This window comes from Ambystoma mexicanum, chromosome 4p, assembly GCF_040938575.1.
Source record: "Ambystoma mexicanum isolate Mex_15411 chromosome 4p, UKY_AmexF1_1, whole genome shotgun sequence".
NCBI lineage: Eukaryota > Metazoa > Chordata > Amphibia > Caudata > Ambystomatidae > Ambystoma > Ambystoma mexicanum.
The window spans coordinates 265,953,068-265,971,590 of NC_090927.1; the positions used below are offsets into that span (position 1 = coordinate 265,953,068).

The window sequence follows — 18,523 nt, forward strand, 5'->3', positions numbered from 1 at the left end:
GGGTTTGCAACCTTTAGATCTCTAGATGTTTTGGACTACAACGCCCATCAGCCCTAGCCTTCCTTTTCCAATGATGGGGAATAATAGAATCAGTCAAAAACATATGGAGAGCCACAGGGAGTATACTATGGAATAAACAAAGACATGACATTTAATTTAAAGAGCCCAATTTGTGTGGTTATTCCCACCATCAGGCAGAACATGGCTAATACAAGCACTAAGCTTCCTTTTGTTGGCCGAATATTCGATAGATCAAGCTCCATTGTTGGAGACAGATGCAATTAAAACAGCAAAGAGAAAACAAATAGTGGTCAATAAAACCCAACCAGTTAACTGATTCAAATAAACATTTTAAGTAAAGACAATTGAGCCAATATTTGAAATCTTTGGATTCTGGAGACATGTACCATCCAACCTTGAGTCTTTTGCTTCGGGAGGTTACCAGAAAAACACTGTTTGCTAGCATTACAGTTTTTGAATTTCTAGCACCCCTGTGTCATGTAATCGGCAAGATTGGTCAATTAACAATGATTTTAAAACCTGTAATTCACAAAGACTAAATAAATATGACGTTTCATTCGTTGAAAAAACAAAGAAAACTACAATGTAAACAAAACAATGAACTGAAACCCATAACTTGTAAGTTTTTACAATACCATCTCGGGGCTCTGGCGATATTTACAAAACACTCATACTTCGGCCATGTGGTTCATCATTTCAATAGTGTCACTCAATCCCACCACAGGAGCAGAACGTTCACTTATCTTTTATGTGTGTTCTCTGAAGGAAATAAATAAATGCTTGTGACACTAACAATGGCATGCATCAAGTATACATTTTTATATTTACAATAATGCGGTACGTAGTCTGTTGTAAGAAATGACCGTATAACCAACCAAAACATACATGAATAATATGCATAGATACAACAAACGCGCATCAAACATCTGGAAGAAAAGGTGCGCCAGACAAGTAGCCAGATCCTCCTCTTGGGCAACAAGTTACAGCATGCTCTGCCCGAACGCATGTGTCTGGTGAGCGGTTATCAATAAATAGTTCTCAAAAGTGACCTCTTAAGTTTGCAGTTGACCAAAGACAGACGACGTACAGGGCAGTGATGGAGTAAAACTGCACTGCATAGAGGCACAATTCACACTGGGTTGGACTCCAACTACCCTCAAACTTTCCTGCCCTTTGCACCTGTTGCACAATCAGTGCAGTGACCCTTATGTGACAAAGCACACTATGTAAACCCCTAAAAGGGGAAATAAAAGAAACATGGGATAAAAGACAGTTGGGATATTCATTAGCAATTACTCAAATTTGTGGACTCCTAACTTGAGCTGGAGAGAGCAAATAAAAACAACCAATGCAAGTCATTATTTTGCAACGATGCCCTGCTGTCTGGGACTACTTCACAAATAACGAACAATGAGATTGAAACAATTACTTGAACATTTTCAGTGCGTCCAACCAACACAAAATAATCACACGCGTGGACTTCAAAAAGTGAAATGCAGTTTCGACAAAATAACACTGGCATAAGAAGTCAGTGTATTGCAGTAAACCTCAGAAAGATTGGGAGGATATTTATGGTCAGACACTTCAGAACTTTTAAACTAACAAGCAAGATGGCTTTACCCAAAATATATGAGCAATAATGTTGGTTCAACATTTCATACTTTGCAACGCCAATCACAGCAGGGTGCCGGCTTGTCTCTCAGAAATAGATGTGAAAGCGTTACCCGATGCTTGCCAGTTATTGAAAGAAAAAAAAAAGCAGCATATTTAATAACAAAATGAATTCCAGAAAATGTTTCCCTTTGCTTAGACCCGGGCAGCTACAGGATATAGGGTGGGTTTGGTCAGTTTCAAGATCCAAAACATCAGGTGGATCTGATCAGAGTTTCGAGCGCGGGAAGTGGTTTCAAGGGAAAGCGCGTGCAAGCTGCGCATGCCAGAGTGCAGTTCAGTAATTTACTTTTTCTTTAAAAAAAAAAAACACAGCTGGGTTACACTTTATTGGCACCAGTTGGGTTGTAACTCACACTGCTGCAAATGCAAGTCAACAAAGCTAATCACTTTTGCAGTTCGCAGGGAGGCGCATGGTGTGGACCTGCGCTGGCCCAAATAAAAAAAAATGCAGATTATACCAAGGACCTCAAGCCAAAGAGATGGATGCATCGTCTTCTGACATGGTAGTGTCCTTCACACAACAAGAAGAAACTCTTACGCTTGTACTATGGGACAGTCAATGTCAGGGGGTAGGTTACCCGCACAGCCTATAACCCAACGCTGTTTTCACGAGTTAACAGGCGCTATAACTCACACATGTCAAAAATTAAAGTACAAATGAGGGTTTCCTAAAAGACGTATTTATTGAAGGCTGTGGCAGCCCAAAAAGAAATCCCACTGTGAGGGCTCTGGGAATCTGAACGCGTTCATTAATCCAGAGAGGCAGCTCGGCTATCAAGCGTAAGCGCATAAAAGCTGCCTAGCATCGGGTTTTCAGGCCCACATTGTGGCAACACTGACCTCACTTTCCGCCCTTCAGGTACATTGCCACGGAGGCCCTACCTTGAGGGATGGCGGCAATCTGCCAGTAAGTACAGAAAAAGAAGACCAGCACCAAATTGAAAACTAGATTCTTAGCCCAATCTACGTAAATATATATCAAAAACAAAATAAAGTGATATGGGAAAACTTCTACATAAGTAGCGAGCTGCATAAAAATAAATCCAATTGCTTTTTTTAGTATTAACTTCTGCCTTTAAGAAAGAGGGCGTCAAACGTATACCTAAACCCAATAAATCATTTATATCCCGCACAGACTACTGGGCAATAGTTGGGCTCTAGGGGCTAAATTGTCAACTGCTGACCATGGAAACTTTAGTTCCAATCGAGGCTTCGCCACTATCCAAAATATGACATGCAGAGGGAACCACTTTGGCCACATCATTTTACTAACTGCACTGTTGTGACACAAAGGCACATTTTATCTACAGAGTAATAACACAAAGCAGTAGCCATGCCTGACCTATATCCAAACCCCGCTCTCTCAAGAGAGCCATTACGGAGGGACACCCCCTAAAGCCACTCCCCTGCAATGCTGCTCCCTCTTTCTTACCCGCCTCCTGCCTTTCCACTAACACAGGAGGTCCCCCGGAACGCTCAATGCCACCCACTCAATCCCCACTTACCCATTTGGCTTCTCGCCACTCCACAGCTACTCATGCTCCACTTAACCATTCCTTGCCACCACAACCGCTGTGTTCAGCCATCCTGTCACTGGCATCGCCCGCGCTCTTGTCTTTCGGGCCAGTGGCATTCTGACCTACAACGCCTATGCTGCTAATAAAACAAGCCTAAAAGGGGCCATTTTACTGCTATCACTGGAGGATATCAGCAGATGAAGTCCTTCCTCATCCACCAATCACCTTCGAGTGTGGCACAGGGCACCAAGATGGCGGTCGAAGCTACATACAAGGCTGTCTCAACAATCTTAAATGTGATGAAAAGCCTGGTTCTGTAAATCAGATGAGGGAATAGCCAACCAACTATTTTGGTATGGGCAAAATTTGACGGTCGTGGGCACATTCATCCCATTGAGCAATGGGCAGCACGGTACCATGGCTTCTGCCGATTGTGTTACTATTGAGCAGCCACATTTTTATCCATCAGTACACATCATAGAAACACTCTGCCCCTATATAAAATAGACATTTGCTACTACCCTTACAAAATACACCTAAAGAAATTAGTATGGTAAAAACGAATGGACAGCCTGCATTCTTTTGTGTAAAGGCTGTAAATTAAAAAAAGAAAAACTGCAGTCAAAAAAGATGGTTAAAATGATTGTGTAATGGTAATGCCAATTAATACAGCACTTAGAAGTTGTAAGAAAGTGTTATCAAGCACTATAGAAATCGCCAGATTATTTTAATTTTAAAAAGTGGTCCAAGAAAGAATTGCCCAAACTTTAATCTCGGCCTGCTCTATTATTTGGGATGGACCTCCAAGGTATTTGGATTGGGGAATCTTAAAATGGAAGTTTGCAAATGGCTGAAAGATCGGATTCAAGTATTTCATCAAAGAGAACCCCTTTCATCAGCCCTTACTTTTCCAGACAGTGGCTAAATGAGCACAGCCCTGAGCCAACTTTAACTACAGGGGTGTGATTAACACAAAATAGGAAGTACTGATGGCTATAGCAAAATGTGACTGATGGCTTTTGAAAAATAAAAAGACAATATTCAAAAGTTCAGGGAATAAAGTAAATCATGCAAATGGAATCAGGAAAAGGAGAAAATGGAACGAAATGTGTTCCAGTTTCAAATGAGGTAGTCCTGTATGCACATTTAGAAAGCCCAATCCAAAAGGGAACAGTTGCCTTTTTGGGATGAATCTCCATTGGCAAACACACGTGGCATTGTTACTTACAAGTGCAACTGGAAGCATTGGAATTAAAGCCACAAATGAAGACAGGTTTTGCTGTAGCACAAGTAGTACACAATGGACATTCGCATTCCAGGGCCAATTCTCTGGCGAGGTTTATTAGCATTTTCTGTCAATTCAACGTATTGTCATTTACAGTCCGAAAAGGATCATGCACCACCTGACACAATATGAACATCTGTATACTAACGTAAACATAAAAAAGTGGAAAAATACCTATGCACGTCTGTACAGTTAGTGAAAATTGTCCGTGGCTACACCGAGTCCTGACCTCGCCATGGAAACCTTTGTTTAATTACCAAAGGAAGACAATGAAGAATTTAATTAATCATTTATGCGATAATCCACCGGTCCCTTTAAACAGATGCCTAAGACATGAGCCTTATTGCATTCTGTAAAAACCTGCTTTATAAATGTGACCTATGCACAACTGCTTCTTCAAATAATGCACACTACGAAGGTCAGCGCGGATAGCAAAACACATTTATATAAGGATTCACTGTTAGTTCTATATATTTTGGTAAATTCATTAGAAATAAAACATGGATCTTGCCCATACTTATGGAAAGACCTACACCAAATACGTCTCGGAATGGGCACAAACGAGTACCCCTTTATTTGAAGGCATCAAGCACATCATCCGTTTTTGGTCAGTTTTAGATCATACGTTACAGGTTCATTGATGACATGTTTTTACTCCTCCCTTAAAAAAGTTCAGAAACGTGGCATTCATGGGCAGCAAAACACCCCAAGCGTACAGAGCTTAACAATCATTTTTTTTAAAGAAACTTGCAACTATAACTTCTTTGTGCTGGGAAAAGGGATAACATTGTGTTGCTAAATATTTAAACAACTGACACATTGCAGGGAATGTAACCAGCAACCATGGATACAAAATACAATAGGAGCGTGCGGTGCTGCACTGCATTGCATAATACAAAACTCTGCATGCTATAATTACAGTGAACAGGAAAGTAACTTCTAGGTAAGTCTACACACCCAACGGCGGTGTAGAATATTTTTGTAAAGATGTTTCTAATTTTGTTTCACATGTGAAGCAGCAAAATCGAGCACACTATGGTCTGCGTGTGCTAGTCTTTATTGCACATGGCATTTTGCAAATCACTTCGAAGCCTCTATTATAGTGCTCCAAAAATATTTTTGTTAACCCCGTCTGCCCAGGCCCAGGGGTGCAGGCCCACTCTCCCAGCCAACCACGCGTGCGTGTTTTGCCACTGGTAACAATCCCACTTTCCGGAACGTTATGATAACTGTTTCAGGCACCCACTATGGCGAGCAGTTAACTATAAATGGTCGCTAACTACGGCTTTCTGAAATACTTAAGAAAAACATGGAAAAAGATCTTTGGATAAATAAAAAGTCTTAACCGGTTCACCCCTTCCAGGAAGTGGCAGACGAAGCCAGCTCCTTAGAGCAACATCTACTGCACGCGCTGCAAAAAATGTGTAAAATATATACATAGCACTTGGCTATCCGAAAACCATTATTAACAGAAAAAAGATGTCACGTTCCAAGTAATTATAAGCTGTGCTTGACTGACGCTTTGTAAAAGACTGGATGAATCACTGCACTTCATTTTCATTATAGAAAAAAGTCCTGAGGTACGTCAGCCACAGTAGACAGACATGATTTAAGGCTTGTGCAGGATTCCCCAGACTCGCGCGTCTCTGACAGCCAATTACAGAGTACAACCCAGCCTCGGCGAGCAGGCTGCTGCTACCAGACTTTGGTGAAAAGGTAATCTTCCCCACAATGAGTTACAGATTCCTAAGAACAGGAAGGCGAAGAGAAAAAGAATAACAGAAGGACTGCAACCACCAAACAAATACGAAGCAGATCACCGGATCATGATACCATCCAGAGCTGTACATTATTATAAATCATCGCTGCTGCTGGGGGGGGGGGGGGTGAGTGGGGTGGAACTTCTTGGGAGCATTATGCAGAAAGTTAACAGAAAGAGCAGGCAGCTCAACGGAAAGGACTAGAACAGTTCTGCACTCCATATGCTTCAGCAGTGCCGGGGACGCGGGCTCTTACAGCATTTGTAGTCTATCCAAAATGCTCATGAGTCAGAAAAATTAAAAAGCTAGATTCCTCTGGATGCCAGGAAAGGCCTTTTGTCAGGGGAAAAAAAGCCACAGCGAAAGGCAGTCCCACACTCAAGGCTGTGATGTCACAAACCACATGATTCCGTCCCTCCAGTAACAGTGGCTGCCCAAAAAAAAAAAAGGAGTTTTAAAGGTTTTGCTTTTTTGGATTGTGTGAAGGCTGCATTCGCCTCACAAACAACCACAGAACCACAAGTGCGGTGCAAACTTTCTCCAGGAGGACAGCGACAAAACCTCTGGTTTTTAAATGGTTAATCTCCGCAGGTCGCTAGCAGCCACCGAGACCAACACAGTCAGTAAGTGCTCCCTAACCACAGCCTATGCAGTAATCGTGCCTTGAATGTCTTTCAGTCTCTTTGGGTTGTACTACTTCCTCGCTTTTTGCATGTTTCCAGCGCTATACAATCTTTGGACCAAAAAGGGAGTAGGCACGCAGTAGAACTTCTGAGCGAATCAAGTTGAGAAACTAAAACCAGACATGGTCTGTACTTACAGATTAAGGATTGCAGGAGTGTTTACACCGTAAGGTGCAAGACCTGACTGGGAAAGACAACAAGAGAACAGGAACCATGGCATCCAACAGCCTGTTCAGCTCAGTGGCACCTTGTCAGCAAAACTTCTTTTGGGGTAAGTTTGATACTTTCAATCTGTTTCGAGAACTGTCTTGTTATTGTCAAGAGAAATTAAACTTGTCACATGGAATGTTCCATTTATTTAAAGGACATGAATTTGGCTGTTAAAAGTATTCATTTCAATTGCAAGCAACAAACATATTCAGTAACAATTTTAACTGAAAGTTGGAATAGAGAAAAGTTTAATGTAAAGCAGTGTACTGTTTAGCTGCCTTTGACAGCAAATACTGGAGATGAAATCTAATGATCAATTAAGAAGCTGTGCAATAAAAATGTTTAGAGCTATTTCAAAGCACAGCCTTCCCCGTTTATTAGCCAAGTAGTCACCAACAAGCATGAGACATGTTGACTTTTTCAGAGGGTGTGATAAATTATGTTTTCTGTATAATCCACTCTGCACCAAGTAGATTTGGGCTTGCATTCTAATATCCCTCACACGAACACAGTGTGTGATCCTAGGCAAATCCTGGTTATTTCTGCATTGGTCTGTGCCTTAATTCTATTATCTGGCCACTTAGAAAATGGAGGCATGCGATGTGTTGGGATTCAACACTGTATTAAAAACTGAAAATGTACTTATTAAACGAATGGCCACTTTTCTCCAACATAGTCCTACTGGTCGTGAAGGTGTAAACGTAAATCACACCACAAAAGCCTCAGGTTTCCATCTGCCCTCAGGCTGCAGCATTTTGCTTTGCACACTCAGTGACATCACGACCTAATCGGGAATACCCGCCACCTAATCCGGACACACCTTCTTGACTTCCAACAGTCTGCTCTGTGTTTTAGGAATAATGGTTTGAAATAGGGTATTTAAGAAATGTCATGAAACTAGAAGCTGTAAAAGTCAACAGACATGGACGGAAACACATTTCCAGAGTAACATTCTTTTTACAGGTGTTCTTGTCCAAAGCAAATCTAGCCATTGGACAGGTGCCCGAAAATTTGTAAAATGTGCAAAATAACGTTTAACGTTTGTCCCGTTTTAAAAATCGCAGAAAACCCAGGTTTTGATACCTTTTATTGGACTAACTAAAAATATTAAGATGAGATGAGAAAATGCATACGCTTTTGAAAACTCATAAAACAGTGGTCACACAATAAAAATGAGCAACAGAAAAAAAACACCACAGTACTAGACATATTTTACAAACAAAAAATACAGCTAGCATGGAGCAATTAACGTACTGTAAAGCCTAAGGAAGAACCACATTCACAACTTTAATGCACCTAAAGCTGCCATAAAAAACGAGCTGAAGGCGAATGCCTGCTGCACGCGTCAACTACTCATTCATTCATTCATTCATTGCAGAATAGGTCTCGTCATTAGCCTTGAAAGATTTGAGCATTTTTTCCAACCATGCAAAATGGATAAGTACTCCTCGGTCTGCTCGTGTGGGTGAGACACCTGTGAGTGAGCAGAAGGGCTTCAGCTGAAACGACATTTCAAAACTTACAGGATTTTCCTAATGTCTTCCTTCATTTAGAAGCTCTGCTACTCCTGACGCAAACAGTATCCCCTCTTTAAAGTCTAAAAGAGGTGCAACGGTGCCTTCTAGCAGAGATCCTCCTCACAAGGCTGTACTGGGACTCCAACCTGGGCGCGCTGCATGTTCCGAAATCCTCCTCCCTTTTGCGCGTGCTCCAATTGGCAGTGCCAACATTCAGCCTCTGAAAGAACATGCAAAGTCGCAACCATTAGACGTAGGTGGTTTAGGAGGAGAAGAATTCCACCCGAGCAACAGAGGCTGTCATCTCCCCGTTAAGAGGAGATTTTGAACAGGCACTGGTAGTCGTCTTGCTCTTGCATGGTAGCATGTCCATTTTTACCCAATGGATAAAATTTCGCTGTAGTGATCAATGGGGACTTCGTCTCCATACACGAGGTAGCATTTCTGCTAAATCTTCTGTATTAATGGAGCTCTGCAGAAGTGCTGGCAGGCCAGGCATCCCAATGTTTACAACAGGAAGTACCGTTTACATGTATAGGGGCTTTTCTTCGCTCCGACTTCCAAAAGAGATTAGAAGAATTCCAGTTGGCAAAAATTATCATAACATTCGGGGACAGAAGTTTAATTCACATATTCTGGGTCAGTGAAAAAGTGATGGTAATTTATGAAGAACACACACTGCAAGTCAAAAGCGGCTGCAATGAATGAACTGTTTTGCCCACACACACACAGGCACAGCTAAAACGTACACACTGCTCATGCATAACTATTTTTTATATGAAATGGCATTCCAGTTCTGCTCCATTTTGGCACAATGGTTTCAGAACATCTGCATCCATTTCATTTAAAATAACAGTCGCTGATCAGAGGGGTCGGTTCCGCCAGGTCTAGGGACGTTACTCATGCAACTGTCCAAAGCTGAACTATCTAGTTATAAGAAAACCAATCGTCCGTTTAAGCAACCTTAAACATTTTTGTTTTCAATTTGTCTACTCAGGGTTTTCGAAATATCTCAACCTTAGTGTAAGCATCAAGCTTCTATATGGTGATGTCATGTTTGTGAATGATACCAAATGCCGGACATCTTGTCAAGTACCACTCATTTTGGACATGTGGGGAAGCCGGGACTCCAAATTCCACTCACCATTTAGCCATTAGCCTTCGCTGCTTGAGCGAGCCCAAGTTACCATGCTCCCGGATCGCAATAGTAAGCAAACCTCTTAGTAAACACAGCGTAAAGTTCTGTGTGCGCTGGCTGGGTAACTTGGAGTTAAATTGAGGGATCGAGGCACCTGTAAATCCTGAATTAGTCTCATGATCGACAAGGGGTAACACAAGCTCAGACCCCAACACTCGCTGATCTTGCTCTCCGCTTATGGATTAGTGGTTTACATTGTGCCCATCAGGCAAGTATTTTAGGACAGGGGGGGCAATTATTTTGGTAAACACTAACAATAAAGTCCTCTAATGGCTGCTCAAAAAGCTGCATACAAGTCATTGGATTATAAATATCAACTGAACAGCAGAATCTTAGAAGAGCCTGATTAGCTTAATATAGGCAACTCGATGGAACTACCTTTGATGCCATGTGTGAGACACAGAAAACATATGGACAGGTCCGTTTTTCTGGAATATGGGTTTGCTAAAATGTGTGCAAACAGATGCAGTGTGACAGGCATGCTTTTACGAATTTACAATAGCTGCAAAGTCAGGTGTTCACTACAGGCATAATACTGAGTTGATACCCATTAATTTACTCTGTTTTGCCAGAGCCTCATTTTAAGAACCGCATTGGAAGGGGTTTCCCTTCATTCATACATTACTACATTTGCTTAAACATAATGCGATGCATTCGTTATTATACTTGATGTAAAATAAGACATTGCTTTAATCTTAATGTTGAAGTGAGAAGTTGCTCCTGGTCATTGTGTGATGTCCTCCTATACGAGGAGCAAGAGCTCGTGCTTAAACGTCCACATTGTGATCCCTGTATAAAACATGCGTCAGACCTTCCTTTAGGAGAGGAGCAATCGGATTCGGTTTTGTGATGTGATGCAGAATATCAGGAAAGACTAGTCACAGTGCTTTTACTTCCTACTGGTTGTGGAGGTTGGAATTCTGCGCATGCAGTGCATGCATGTGCATAAGCGACCAATATACTGCAATCCTACTGCAAAACTATACAAAGAGAGAGGCATGCATATAGCACAACACCACAAACCAGATTGACACAGAGACATTCCAGGCTGAGTCCAATGGTCTGAGGTCCTGTTTTATCGTGTGCAAAATGGTGTTAAGCCACTTTGAGCACTCCCAATTCACACAGTTAGGAGAACTGAGCACAGGGAAACACATTGATTTGACCAGGATATCAAGTCTGATAAAGTGTGTAGGGGAGGGGTAATCGAACTCCCCTGGTTGTAAATCAACACCTCAAAAAGCTACATTATCAGGCTGAACTCGAGCAAAATACCAAATGCAGGAAGGGAACAAAATAAAGAACTCCTAGAAATAAACCACTAAAGACCTAATTAACGGCTTAAAATCAGACAATCCTGAGCATAAGTTTCCTAGTTTGGTAAAAGAACCCGAAATATTTGATTGTTAATTAAACTGAAAAAGAAAGGGGTACATTATCCGGGAGGCCATGAGAGGTTATCCAGCAGACAGGAATAATCATTATTAAATAGGAAGTACTCAGCATTCAGAACCCACTGAACTTCATTGCGCCCAGGCAGGGCTAATCAATTGCAAGCCTTTGGGACTGCTTCAGAATGCAGTGCATGTGCTTTTCATTTTATACACTGGTGGTCTGAAATATTGTATGGCTGCAGCGCTCCTTACTGAAAGTTTGTCTCTTCTTTTAAAAATATTCCACGCAAGGATTCCTCAAAAGAAAATTGCCCGCGCGAAGTCGGCAGCAATATTTTCATACTGTACCTCATTGTTGAAGCAAAAGGTTAGGGGTTACCTAAATAACCCGACTGTATACACAAAAATGGAAAATGTAAGTATTCACATGAAAAGTCCAAGGGGACCCTATTATTTATTTTTGCATTTCCTATGATTAATGATGCACCAGTGAGCACTAGAAAAAAGGATGTAAAAATAGGGTAACACCTCAAATTCCTGGCCAAACTGTACACACCAGACTTGCAGTCTGTTATAGCTAGCAGACCAGAACTATTTTGTGGGTCTTAACAACCCAACATTAATACTATAACAATAACACTAAAAGACCTTGAAGCTGTTAAATTAATCTTGCGGTTTCATCTAAAATTTTACTCGGCCTAAGAAAGCAGTCCCTTTTCCCCACCTATGAGTGTCTTTTTTTTTTAACATTCACTTCATTTAGCGCAATATCCTATTTTCTCGAACACCAGGACAGCACAAGTTGGACTATGCAGCGATTAAATGATTGAGGAAATTGTGAATTCCTGCAAATGTCCACATACCTTATTCTTGAAAAAACCTGAATGTTACAGGCCAAGTTAAAAGGCATTCATGATATCCCATTACATACTTTTTTTACCAAGTTCTCCAAATATTTTTAAACTCGTACTCATTTCGGAGTGCAGGAGTGGGAAGCTTTCATTTGCAGCACATTTCTTTCAGTTGTTAAATAATGCTCTGAAAGTTGTGTGCCACAGGTGAAATGTTCAAAGTGCTCCATGACTGATGCAAGTGAAGGCATGGTCAAAACTGGATCTAAAGAGGCACCACATCGGTGTTGACTCCCAAAGACCTACTCTTCTATTATTCTTCAAGAGAGACTATTCGATTCACAAACAATGTTACTCTTCCTCCAGACTTTAACCTGGAAGAGAAGAGTAAGACAGGACCAAGTAAGAGTTGATACCAAAAACCTCTTTGCGAATGGGCCTCATCATGTGAAAACAACTTGATTTCTACACAAAGTAAAAAATAAATTTGACACATGTAGAACTGCATGTTCAAAAGCTAGCAAGAGTGGGTTCCCTTGATATTCAGGAGAGCAGTTCAATCGCTGCAAGTTTTATTCATAATCTGGCCAGAAGCCCGGCACACTAACTTGAAAAATGTCACTAGATTCAGGAGTTGTCCACAGGGCATAACCCACCAATGCCAGAAGAGCAGCTAAAGAACCAGGCATCCACTTTACCCAACAGAAATCCCCAGTAAGGGTCCTTGTTTATCAAAAGCCCAAACGGCTCTTTCTTACATTTCCAATCAGATAGTTTGCCTTTCCTCTTAAGGCAACCCATTCAAAGACACTTTTTAATATAAAATCAATACACCAGAGGCTCTGCAACATGTTCCACTACTGAGTTCAGGGAAAGCGTGTCTTGTGTTTCTATCCACAGCCTTTCCCTTGCAACAGTGGAGATGGACTGCCAGGGAGAAAGCTTCGTGTTTCAGATGGGAGAAAATGTGCATACCTCTCCATTTTCAGAGCCCCAACAAGGTGTTGTAAATCTTTGCACCTTTTTATATCGCTAAACTGTCATTGAAATGGACGATACCACTTTGCTCAGGGAAAATCTGCTTGTGTTGGAACAGTCAACATTCACCCATTCTGACCTTGGTCTACCCTTTTCAATCATAAAGAAGAGTGCAGCCTAGCGGTTGGTCTGATACCATTTCCAAATATCCAGTATCCCTTTCCTCTTCTTATTCAATAACCAATCATCATCAGAGGCGTAGGCAGGGTAGGGTTTGAGCAGGCAAGTCCCACCCAAAATCTATAAATATCCACTCAGCCGCACTGTGTGGGCATTTACAGATGCTAATATCACTGTAGTGGGCCCAACTACATTAGCTGCAGGACCCACTTGCGAGGCAATCCTGGCTATGCCTCCAATCATCATGCTGGGTGACTGGTTGTGGACTGATCACTTTGCTGCCGCATGAATGCTGCGGATTATTGTGCAAACCCAGGTGAAAATCTCAGCAAAGATGAGCAAGCTTTGTGAGCATGCTGGCATGAGATGCAACTAACTTGTGGATGTGCAATCGGTGCTCGGATTCTATGTTTCCCATGGGACCATATTTTAGGATCTCAGTCAAATATTATCATTTGTCTGTTGATCAGTTGCTACTGTTATCAGCCATAATTATGAGAACTAAATAACAAGCTGCTTGTGAGTATTATGCCCTATGGCCGTTGCCCTTTACCTGGGCAGTAGGAAAGGATGGAAAGTTCCTTTTCATGTTAAAGGCACAGTGAAATAAGCCCATTCGACGGAGTGTTTGCTTCTGACGTGGAACAACCTTGTACCTCACAAGTTACAATCTCTGCACAGCAGTTGGAGCCTTTTAACCTCATGAGGTCGATAAACAGAGTACTGCTAAATCATTATTGTGGAATACGGCATGAAGCACTTTATACAAACCTGATTTTTGATTATTAATATTTAGTGTAGATATCATCATGTTGCCCCAATGCCATGAACCCTGATCACACTACAATCATCCTCTCCCTTGCACTCAATGTGCTCGAGTAGAGGAAACCTCGCCACGATATTAGCTTGGTATAGAACATTTACTTCTCTATGACCCTGATTAAGACACAGGACTCTCTAGGCGCTGATAGAAGAGGTCATGTTCACAAACCTAAACATCAGAGGGTGGGAGACTGAGCGCACCCGCCAAGAGTGAACCTGTGACCACTGTGGGGTAATCACAGACCTCTGCAATGGCCGGGTAGGCCCACTGTGGTATGTTGGTGCTTGGACTTGGAGTTTCAATCGTCCGGATTTATTCTAGGTTGCTTGCGAGTATCTGAATCCCCACACACGACGTGAAGTACTTTTTTGTAAATACTTGCTTTTTCGATTTCATTATTGGCCCTAAACTTAGCACTTCACTTTGCCTATACACTGCGAATCACATGCTATCCTTTTGAACGTTTTACTGACTAAGCGCGTAAGAAAAACATTTTGCAAATGCATGCGGCCAAAAATAGCAACTTTAAAAATGGCAAAGTTTTCCTACAAATTCCGACACTTTTACATTATAGTCACATGAAACAAACTACCCCAAGAGTGTATGCGCTTGCACGTCCATAAAACCCTGAAGCACTAACCTAATATTCTGGATCTGAATGTTTCATTATTCAATTTAAAGTATTAACACTAGTTTTGAAGATTTGTTGGTTGTAGAATTTAGAAGTAATAATCTCATCCCCCATTTCCAACTATTAGAAAAAAAGTCAATTGGGACGCATTTAAGTCTTCCAAATTCAACAATATTCAAATATATTGAGCAAAGGCAATGATCAAAAGAGCTGCATGGTTTCTCTTGTTTTCAAGTTGCTTTGTTTAATCATAATTTGTTTACGCATTCCCTTAAGCCATCCATCCTTTCAGTATACTGTGCGGTTTTAACTAGTGAAAAAAAGAAAAAAAAAGACTGCATGTCATTTTTTTTACATGTTTTTTCAATTTGTTTGTATATTAGAAGAAATGTGCCAGTTACGCTCTAAAAGAAATAAAAACACTACAAAGTAATGTTCGCAATAATGGTCATCAGAAGTGATAAACCTAGCTTGTACAGAGTAGGTTGGAAGTCGCAGACACATAGAAATCTTTGCTGGCAAAAAACGGGTTGGTGGGTGGTGGAATTTTAATCTTTAACAAAACAAGGCTGGCATTAGTATTAAAGCTACCACCTCTAGCTAAGGCACTTGTGGGGACTATACAACAGGAACATAGTTCACAGTGTCCACACAATTTAAGTGTTGGTGACGTCCCAGATAGAAAACTAGCTGGAAGGTAGCATGGCACTGTGCTGCTTCAGCAAATCAGATCTTAGAGCAGTATAAGTGGGGTGAATTCTGTGCTGGGAATTCTAGGGTTCTCGTGCCAAATGGTTTGGAAACCGCTTTTAAATGCTGCAAGTTCCTTTAGTCCACATTGACAAACTACTCTTTTTTAAATGAAAAAAAATGATTCTCTGGTGTGAGATTTCATTAAAGTCAATGAGGCCATTGAGCTTGGCTAAGGGTGTGCTCGAACGATCAAGGGCCTGATTCATGGAAGTGTTTTATAAGGGTGCAATGCCATAGGAAAACATCCTGTGAATCAGGCCCTTAGACTCACCATTGATGAGTGAGACTTGAGGGCTCCAAGTTACACACGAGTACTTGGCTAGCATTTGGGCTCTAGACATTAGGCCTCATCACGGGTTGGGCGGAGCAGTACAAATGCAGCGGTAACGCTATCACTGCCGCTTTACCGCTCAATCCCGAGTTCGGAAAGAAAGTTGGAGATTTACCTCCAGCTTTGAGCTGGGGGTAAATCTTGCCACTTTCCACCCGTTTTCGGTGCTATTACCGTGGCTCTAATAGCGCTGCGGTAATGGTGCCCAGAATGCCCCATTGGGTAATGGACCCAATGGGGCTTAGACCCCCGCCCCCTGGCAACTCGGGATCCGGGGCTAATAGCGCCGGACTGGCCGTAACGCAATTTGTGTTGGGCGGTATCCCAGGCGGATTTACCGCCGGGATACCGCTCAACTTGATACGAGGCCCATTATCCCTTAAAGTCTGAGAGTTATTCATTAACCACGATGATTCTTATTTTAATTTCAAATCTTAAAATGAACAGGCCCATATGAAGTATGGGATCAGGGGTAGAGTGAACATTCTGAAATGGTTTCAATTTCTTGAAATGAAGGTGTCCTTAAGACTGATGGGATAGTGGTACATTAAGTTAAAGCATGTTATATATAATCTTGCTCGCATTTAACCACTGAAACACTAGGGTCCTTATTTTAATAGGTGCTGAAATTTCCTCTGGTAGCTAAGTAAAGAGAGAATTTTCTGTCATGAAAATTCTTGGGTATGTAAGCAGAAGCGAACGCTTAAACTGAAAAAGAAAAAAGAAATGGGACGGGTGTTTTGGAAACCTGTGGAAAGTAGGCATTCTTGTACTTAAACATGGAGTCAAAGAAACACTCCAAATAAAAGATAACTACAGAACAAGAAACATTAACTATTAAATACTTTATTATTCACCCACGTCTTGTGCTCCTCTATTCAGCTAGATCACACTGCCTAAGATTAGCGGGCAGCAATGCCATACCTACTCCACACCTTTTAGTTCTTCAGCTCTCCACTAAAGATAACTTCCTTCCAAACAACTATTCAAATTACACTGAAGCAAATTAACTCACAGGGACAGGCCACTTTGGACCAGCACCCAGTAATACCAGGGATTGTGCATCTGCCTCTCCTGCTACCCCACTAACCATCCTCTTCTCCAACAGAGCTATGCACATCGGGGGGGGGGGGTAGAAGGGCGCTACAAGTGACCTCTTTAATCTTGTTATTATTATCAATGCTCCATACGCATAAATGTGAAATTAGATAAGTAACTACCTACAGGCACAATTTGGTATCAAGACAAAGAAATGTGTTTATAAATTACTGAGCCCAGAAGGATAGCTCAGGAACGCACTTGTCTTGGAAACAAGAAAATGCAGGACAGTACAGGTAAAAAAAAAAGAAAAAAGTAAAAAAAAGATGTCCTGCGCTTGGAGTAGGGACTCTTGCATGGAGAGCAATATAAGAAAAGGGTTTTAAACTAGAAGTCCATTTTGCAATGTAATCTGTACTCAGTAGGTTCAGGTGCATTATAACTCACTTTAAATTCTAAACTGCGTTACAGGGGGTTTACTGAAAGCATCATTAGATATTTAAAAGAGGTCCTCAGCACCACCATTGCTTCCAGGCAATGAACAATGACAACGCAAAGGACAAATGCACAGAAAACAATTGGCGACAGTTTTACTAAAAAGTGTTCTTGAAGAACATTGCACACCCTATGTGAACAACCTGCTTAGCTCAAATTTAAGAAGAGGGACGACTCCAATTCATAGGCACTCATTGGTTAATGTGCTTTGAACAAATGCAGAAATGTTGCTGTTAGCGCAGATTTTTCATTTAGTAACACGCAAATCAGCATTGCACATAGGATTTACGGCAGAATTGACCAATCCACACTATGCAGCGAGACATCATTCTTCCAGCTCGATCTACTTTCTCCCCTCTACATTACTATCAACTTACGATGGCGTACACTACAGAGCATGCTGCTAGACCCTTTTAGTCTTGCCTTTTGGGATTTCTCCCCTACTCTGATCCCCCGTTATTCAATTGCTCTTCAGGGAGTTCCGGCAATGATTGAAGAGGAGTTAAGGTTCAGTTAATTTTGTCACCGTCAAGTAAAAATCATCATCCATTATAAACTAGAATCCAATCTAGCACTGTCCAGGTGTACAAATAACTTTTTCAAACAACTTCTCCCAGCTGCTCAGGAAGGTCGGCTTCAAGATCACGAGTACGTTCCTTTTAAGGGAACGTTTAGAAAATATACAGCATTTATAGAATGAGACTGCCATTTACATATGAACAGTGTGGACAGTTCTGGGAGATGCCGGTAACAATCTAAGTGAATGTATTTAGCAAGATGGCTTTTTATATCGCTGTAAGGGTGCAGAAGTAGGAGTTTAAAACAAAGGTGGCATATTGGTTGGTATAGGCCCATTTACAAAAGGGAGAGCAAAGCCTATCTTGCCCTACTTACTATGAGGTGTTGCCCTACACCCATTTCCATCCCTTACAGTTTCAAACTCACTAAAGAAAAACTGGACGTCTCATTCATCCAGAAGGAAGCCCCGTACTCTGGCTGTAGACGCCAGTGTACAGTTCTTGAGAAAATAATATACAGTTAAATGTTCACTGCTTGCATGTTCAGACCAACGAAAAATACTGTTCCTCAAACTCGTGGAGGAACCTCTTACTTGGATCTTGCTTCCACTTCTGAACAGAACACAGCTCCTCCAATCTCCTGGAGCAATCCTTTTCTTTTGTCCA

At 41.5% G+C, this 18,523-nt stretch overlaps 2 protein-coding genes across 5 annotated transcripts in view; one reads left to right on the forward strand and one right to left on the reverse strand.

Annotated features, from left to right (window-relative positions):
• SUPT3H (SPT3 homolog, SAGA and STAGA complex component) overlaps positions 1-18,523 on the reverse strand; it is a 2,273,353-nt gene that overhangs the window by 2,138,308 nt on the left and 116,522 nt on the right. The gene's annotated exons all lie outside the window — the stretch shown is intronic.
• Positions 6,582-18,523, forward strand: part of RUNX2 (RUNX family transcription factor 2) — a 540,217-nt gene continuing 528,275 nt past the window's right edge. Inside the window, exons 1-2 of one of the 3 annotated variants that reach the window (XM_069605788.1) lie at positions 6,582-6,880; positions 7,080-7,211. In XM_069605788.1, the coding sequence (XP_069461889.1) occupies positions 7,154-7,211 (58 nt within the window). In that variant the 5' untranslated portion in view covers positions 6,582-6,880; positions 7,080-7,153. Of the gene's footprint in view, positions 7,212-18,523 lie in introns of all 3 variants that reach the window. The other 2 variants (XM_069605794.1, XM_069605789.1) reach the window with 2 other exon arrangements.